The sequence below is a fragment of the Ylistrum balloti genome, unplaced genomic scaffold (assembly GCF_031769215.1).
Source record: "Ylistrum balloti isolate Yb309-2 unplaced genomic scaffold, AGI_CSIRO_Ybal_v1 Utg370248, whole genome shotgun sequence".
NCBI lineage: Eukaryota > Metazoa > Mollusca > Bivalvia > Pectinida > Pectinidae > Ylistrum > Ylistrum balloti.
The window spans coordinates 855,268-862,144 of record NW_026782199.1 but is presented as its reverse complement, the minus strand read 5'-3'; the positions used below and the strand labels follow the sequence as shown (position 1 = coordinate 862,144).

At 35.3% G+C, this 6,877-nt stretch overlaps 1 protein-coding gene across 1 annotated transcript; it reads left to right on the top strand.

Annotated features, from left to right (window-relative positions):
* The first annotated feature begins 1,061 nt into the window (after positions 1-1,061).
* LOC132552489 (peroxisomal membrane protein PEX13-like) lies at positions 1,062-6,877 on the top strand. Its single transcript, XM_060216667.1, has 4 exons — positions 1,062-1,147; positions 1,623-2,347; positions 2,597-2,719; positions 3,893-6,877. The coding sequence occupies exons 1-4, from the start codon at positions 1,062-1,064 to the stop codon at positions 4,294-4,296; spliced, it is 1,338 nt and encodes a 445-aa protein (XP_060072650.1). The 3' UTR covers positions 4,297-6,877.

Genomic DNA, 6,877 nt, shown 5'->3' with positions numbered 1-6,877 from the left:
GTTCCAGTTTTAACGATTTGTGGTTTAGATAACATATTCGTTAACTTGGAGTTATGCTCCCCGAAACCTGTCCGTCCTGTCGTGTCCGGAGCTCTAGTTCCCCCAAAGTAAAGTAAGGATCATGACCTTTAATGGACACGTTGGTCATACGAGTACGATGCGCAGCGTACAAAATTCAGAGCCCGCGACCCCTCCTTCACAGTCATTGTCCTTTATCAAAATTTCGTGTGCGAAGGATCACTAGAATAATGAAACTTGTGTATGCATTGGTCATACTAAGTGTAGTGTACCAATGTCAAGTAAAGCAACCTATGGTGGCTGATTAGTGCCATTTTCGCTTTTCCGCGTTTCAAAACGCAAAAAGGCAAAATTTGAGCATTCCATTTTCGCTTTTAAAGAAGTTTTAGCTATGTCGCTTTTTCGCATTTTCGCCCGCATTTTGCGCTTTTTCTTGCTGTAAGAAATAAACGAAAAAAGAATGCTTAAATTTCGCTTTTTTGCGTTTTGAACTGCGAAAAAAAAGCGAAAATGGCAATTATCAGCCACCATAGCAACCCCATAACTACAGAGTTGCCCTTTATCAACGTGTTGTGTCCAATAAAGTTGTTTTCGGAGAGCATTCGTCAGTAACACAAATACTCTTGTCCCGTGTAGTTCACTACACGAATCAATAAAACCATACGTTAGAGTATACTAAATAATCGTATTTCAATTATTTCATGATAAGTGAAACTATGACATGGATGTAAACTATTCTCTGAACAACACGATACAAGGTTCAAGTCATTTACCTCGTATCTTTATATTACTTACACCAGGGACATATAATACAGTACAGATAAACACTTTTCTTCTATAAATAATATATATACTCTTCCTGGGAAGACCTTTTAAAGTGGATTGATTTTTAAAATCAATCTTTGATAGAAAATTATATGATAAAGAATTCTTCTAATAGACTAATTTCTGCTGAGCGTCGAATCTGTCGTAATCTAGGCCTATAACGGCCTTGACCTTCGTACCCTGTTGATAAGCGCAGCGGTGACGAGGATTGATCTAAGATGGCTGCACCTCCAAAGCCTTGGGAAAGTCCAGGAGTAAACAGATTACAAGGATCACCAGTTGTACCATCTAACAACATGTCAGGGTACTGATTTTATCATGGTTATATGTTAATTCTACGATTTTGCTACTGACAACTCAGATTTGTACTCGACATTTGTAACGGTTAAGGTTATCTTTGTATGTCCTGCGATATGTTGGATTTTCGTGAATGTCAGCGACTTGTCTTTATATAAGAGTAGGGAATTGGTAAGATAAGATTTATTATAACGGTATTAGAACAGTTCATATCATTGTGATTGTGTTAAAGGGATGTTATATGGATCTTAAGTGTTACCATTATATTTTACCTGGCTGATCAAGTACGGGACCAAGGTACCGGACGTCTCGCCCTAGTGTAACAACTTAAATTCGCATACCTTGCATTGCTTGGTTGATTATTTATTGACGGTGGTGATAATAAGGATGGGACAAGGGGTGGTGTAAAGAAATTTACTACATGTTTGGTATATGAGGAATTGAAATAAACCTTTATTTTCCATGCATTTATATCATTACAGACCTGGTGCACCTCTCCCACCATGTTGTACGGGACCAACAGCAACTGGGAGTAGAGAGCCACCTCCTCTTCCTGGCAGACCATCTCAGCAAGGCATGTATGGCAGTCGTATGTCAGGTCTGTCTGGGTTTGGAGGGGGATATGGTGGAATGGGGTATGGATCCTCCTATATGAGTCCATACAGCAGCTTTGGAGGAGGTATGTATGGTAGTCCGTACAGCAGTGTGGGGGGATATGGCATGGGCTATAACAGATATGGGATGAATGGGCCTGAAGATCAGTACAATGGATTTGCCAGGCAAGCAGAGGAGAGCTCACGACAAGCCTTTCAGTCTGTCGAAAGTATTGTAAATGCATTTACATCTGTCAGCATGATGTTGGACTCCACGTTTCAGGCAGTGTACAATTCCTTTCGAGCAGTTCTTGGAGTGGCAGACAATTTTTCAAGACTGAAAATGCAGTTAGGACATGTGTTTTCAGCACTTGCTGTTATCCGGGTGATCCGATACCTCTACAGAAGGTTGCTGGTGCTGCTGCGCCTCAGACCAGCTGGATATGCTGAGGAAGCATGGACACAAGCCTCTGACACAGTAGAACAGCTGGCAGCAGAAGCTGCAAAAGATCCAAAGAAATCTTCTTGGCCTATTCTTGTGTTTTTTGGAATCATCCTTGGTGCACCTTGGTTGATATGGAAATTTATTACCAGAATTGCTGATCCTTCAGAAGGTAAAAGCTAAATTTGTTATCGTAGCATTTATAGATTAACATTTATACTCCTTTTGAAACTAAATCTTGATTTTTCTGAGAATTCATACAAATTATGTCTTGCTTTCACATTCTGTGTAATTGTGTTCTGCATGGTTTTGAGATCAAATTCCTTTAATGATCTCCTGGACTTGTTGCAAGACAAATACAATACTGTATAATCAGGAAGTCACAAAATATTAATTGTTTCTTTGATTTATATTTCTACAGGGAAAAAGTGGGCAACAGGTGAGGAAGACCACTTTGTAGCCCGAGCTGAGTTTGATTTCAAGGGTGAATCAGATGAGGAGCTGTCTTTCACTGCCGGACAAAACATCAACATTGCTCCAAAAGGTAAGACAAAATAAGTTTTTTGGTCTACAGAAAAGACAAGGCTTTTTGAAAATTCGGTTTTCCTCACTGGAGAGAAATCTTTTCATTCTTCCATTCAAGGGAAGATATTTCATTATTTGGCTGTATGTATCTAATTCTTAATATCTATTGAGAGATTCATTTGTGGGACTTTTGTACAATCTTAGAGATTGCAGATGGGAGACCCTGCCAGGGCTGGTGAACTTTTAGTCCCCGTAACTTGTATGCCAAAAGATTCATTTCAATTGTAGCCTATATGACTCTAAACATAAAAAATTATATCATTTTGTTCCAGTTAGTGCACCTCCCCATCTAGATTTTGATATTTCTTTTGATAAACTTTTAATGTCTTCAATTGCACCCAGGTGTCAAAATTTGGGCCCTTAGCATCACTGACAAGTCCCAGAAGGACAAATTAGCTATATGATGCAGTTTCATTCATTATCGGGTATTTGTCTCTTCTGTATTAAACTCTCAATCTGTGTGTAAAGGTGCACTTCTATGTCTTTATTTTAACAATCATCTATCTCACTATGTTTTGACATTAAACTGGACAGCAGTCAACAGCAACATAATTTGAACTGGAAGTTATTAACACAACCCACTAGATATAGGTTGAGATATAAGAGGTCAGAAAGTATAAAAAAAGGGTCCCTTTTCTCGGTAATTCAGATAAATGTGTTTGAGTAATATTTTTACCTAAAGTGTGTGTAAATGATGGTTTCTTTACTTGATGAAAGGACAGAAATATCATCTTTCACATATGGAATCATGACTATCTAACCCTGGATAAAGCCATGAGTCTGTAAAGTAGCTGTTTCTATGTTAGAGATTAACTTATCATAGTGCCACAGGCTAGAAATCACCTTATAAACACTCAACAGTAGTCATCAAATCATGTTCTACTAGTATTACTGGTAAATGGTGAAATCTGTCATGAATTCCTATAACAAGAATTGGAAGATTATATCCAAGTTGATTTTGACAACACCTGTTATTATGATTATTTATAAATCTATCATATGGTAATTGAGTCTAGAATGTTTTAAGTTTCTGCATGGCATTTCGTTAGATTTTTTTAATAAAACTCCGGACATCAAAATTAATACGGGAGTTTTTCATATTTTTTTACCAAATAACTTTTTTGAATTTCAGAACTACAGCCAAGAATGAAAGGTTGGTTGTTAGCTAGTATTGATGGAAAGAAAAGTGGCATCATTCCTGCTAATTATGTGAAAGTGTTGGGAAAGAAGAGAGGTACCAAGTACACACAGGCAGCTGCTTCAGAGAGTGCTCTTGCTCCAGTGAATCCACCACCAGTAGCAGAACCATCTATCCCCAAGAGTGCTCCTCAACAAGGAAAGTCGTGTTGCCATAGTGCCAGTAAACCTGTGAATATGTTAGAAAGCATATCAGAGAATCAGTCCTTGGAAGATGTCTTCCAGAATGATTGTAATCAGGACAGTATGCCAAACACAGATTCTAGTGGTGCAAACACAACCATAAATGATATGAGCGCTGAGGACATTTTGGGTGGGAGTACAAATAATCTTGAGTAAGATTATTGTCAAAAACTGTCAATGTAACTTGTTTACAACAGAGCAGTTTTAAAACAAAAATAATAAAAGTCTTTCATTGTTATACTGTATGAGTTTTCAAGGGAAAAACATTTGTGATTTGAGGGCTGGGAAATTATTATAGAGGTACAGTTAACCAACTTTCTTTCATGTGCGATTAACTTCTGCAAATGTCAAGGTTAGACAAGTTCTCGAAAACCAATTGCCACAAATCAAGACTGGGATGAAATTGCAGTTTTCATAAATATCTTGAGTGCAGGATGTATGATATGTGTAGAGAGTCCAGAATGGAAATTATCCATGTATTACAAATGTCCGACATCACAAAGATGATTTAAACATGCTGAAGTACTGTATGCATGTTAACAGACAAAGTGTGTACCTGGTATTATAAAGCTGTTGTGTGGGGTCACAGTAATACAAGTACAGTGTATAGTCTGGTTCAAGAAGAAGGCTGTGTAAGAAAGTTGGTTTACAGTTTTATCTATATAATTAATCATCAAAAATAGATTTTTTTAAACAGACTTTTCAAAGTAAGACTCTATTTACATATGTATATTAAAGATACATTTGTATGTTTATTGACTTGTCCACAATCTGTACTTGGTGAAAATGTTTGAAAATTATTGACAAACTAAGCTTTTTCCATGAAAATAGTTTAAACAGTTGGAATGGTTCGGCCTAAGTGAAAACTGACAGGCACAAATTGGGACTGAGACTGGCTTATGGAATATTCAGCACATGCAGTTTGAGAAGGGCAGCAGAGTCTGTCAAAACTAACAGGTTGACTGTCGTTAGTTTTCAGAATCAGTACATAGAACATGGAATACAGGTACAGTTCCTTTTTGGTTCATGATCATGTTTGACAGAAAATTCCAAGAACTGCATTTAGTAAAACATATTCTGAGCTCTACCCTATAGTAGTTCAATTTTCCAATCCCCAGTGCATTTATTAATTGTGGAAAAGTTCTCTATGTTTCTTTGACCATTTTAACCAAGCCACATGGAATTAAGTAGCCCAGTTAAAATGTGTAATTGGTCATTCTTTGTCTAAGATGTGAAAGTCATTCTGAACTGTTTTCCGTAATGATCATGGTCAATCTACTTTTTAATCATTTAATTTATATAAAGGTAGTTGATACAATTTCTAATACATTTATACATATGAAGACAAATACAAGATATAGATTTATGGTACCTGTATTTAAATTCATTTGAAATTCCCATTCACAAGTATCAAATGTAATTAAATTACAGCCGATAGTGAATGTCCTCTTTAGTATACCTAACTTACAATAGGTTTCCTATTTCCTTACCAACATATACAGTGTACCTAGAATTTTTCTGCAGAATTTTAAACATTTGATAGAAATTTCAAAAAAGCTGCAGTTAAAATACAGTCCTATCTATTCTAGTTATAACATTGGAAACTTTCAGGATATTCAAAGGCATCTGTCTTAAAAATAATGAAGAACACATAAAATTACCTTTATTTTAATCATTATTTGTCTGCTCCATTATCTAGGTGGATGTCTGAGGTCTAATTAAATACCACATTGATAAATTCAAGGGATAAGAAACATGTATTTAAATGTGGCTTTATTTTCTGCACTTGTGAAACAAAATTGAAATAGAAGATATGTGTATGATTAAAATTATGAGCAATCAATAACATTTAGTCCCTTTAATTGTCTATTATACCAGGTGTTGACCATGAAGATTGCATTTCAGTAGAAAGTAAAGTATGTTCAAATGATCACTAATGGTTAGGGGTGGGTTTTGCAAACAGTTTATTTTGCAGTATACTGTATTATTCAAAGAGATATTGCGATATATGATGATAAATGTATTTTATCTATATATGATTTTTTGGTAGATCAAAGAGGTACATAACACATCGGTAGCTTAATGCAGTGATAAACTGAAAAACTACATAATTTTGAAGTTACATAACACTACACAAGTTTACTTTAGAATATATCTGACAAGTTAAATTTTGGTTTCAATAAAAATTTCTCTACCAAATCATCCAAAGTTCTGCAGATAAATTTCTCAAACAGTTGATGAAAGTTGCTGCAATATATTGTGATTTTAAAAATCTTATTGTGATATATTGCCATTTGACAAATGTTGTGATAAATTAACTATTGCGATGTGATTGCCCACCCCTACATATGATGCAGTCAAAACCCATTCTCTTAAATTCTTAAAAATAATCTTTATTTGTGGTCGCACCTGCACATAATTTTTAACATCTGTAATGTTCCAGTTAAGTTTGATTTCTTTTTATGTTAGTGACAGTTAATCTGAATGAGGTACTTGTAACCTATATCAGAATTCCTTATTTTAATCTATTTACTTTCAGGCAATTTGATGTTTGCATATAAATATCTGTTTTTGCTTTTGTTGCTTTACCTTTACTAGAAACTTTTGAACATTAAAATAATTTACTAATGAAGATTTGAGAAAAGGCAAAGCCTTTCCTTAATAATGTGAAGGTTAATTTATTGATGCAATGATTTAGTATTATTCAATCTATATTTCTGTTATGAGTTATGATTTA

What these genes read in the sequence shown, in the direction of transcription:
- LOC132552489 (XM_060216667.1), top strand. Translation starts at nt 1,062, where the DNA reads ATGGCTGCACCTCCAAAGCCTTGGGAAAGTCCAGGAGTAAACAGATTA. An exon ending in CCATCTAACAACATGTCAGG is followed by an intron (nt 1,148 to 1,622) that starts GTACTGATTTTA and finishes ATATCATTACAG; the next exon opens with ACCTGGTGCACCTCTCCCAC. An exon ending in AATTGCTGATCCTTCAGAAG is followed by an intron (nt 2,348 to 2,596) that starts GTAAAAGCTAAA and finishes ATATTTCTACAG; the next exon opens with GGAAAAAGTGGGCAACAGGT.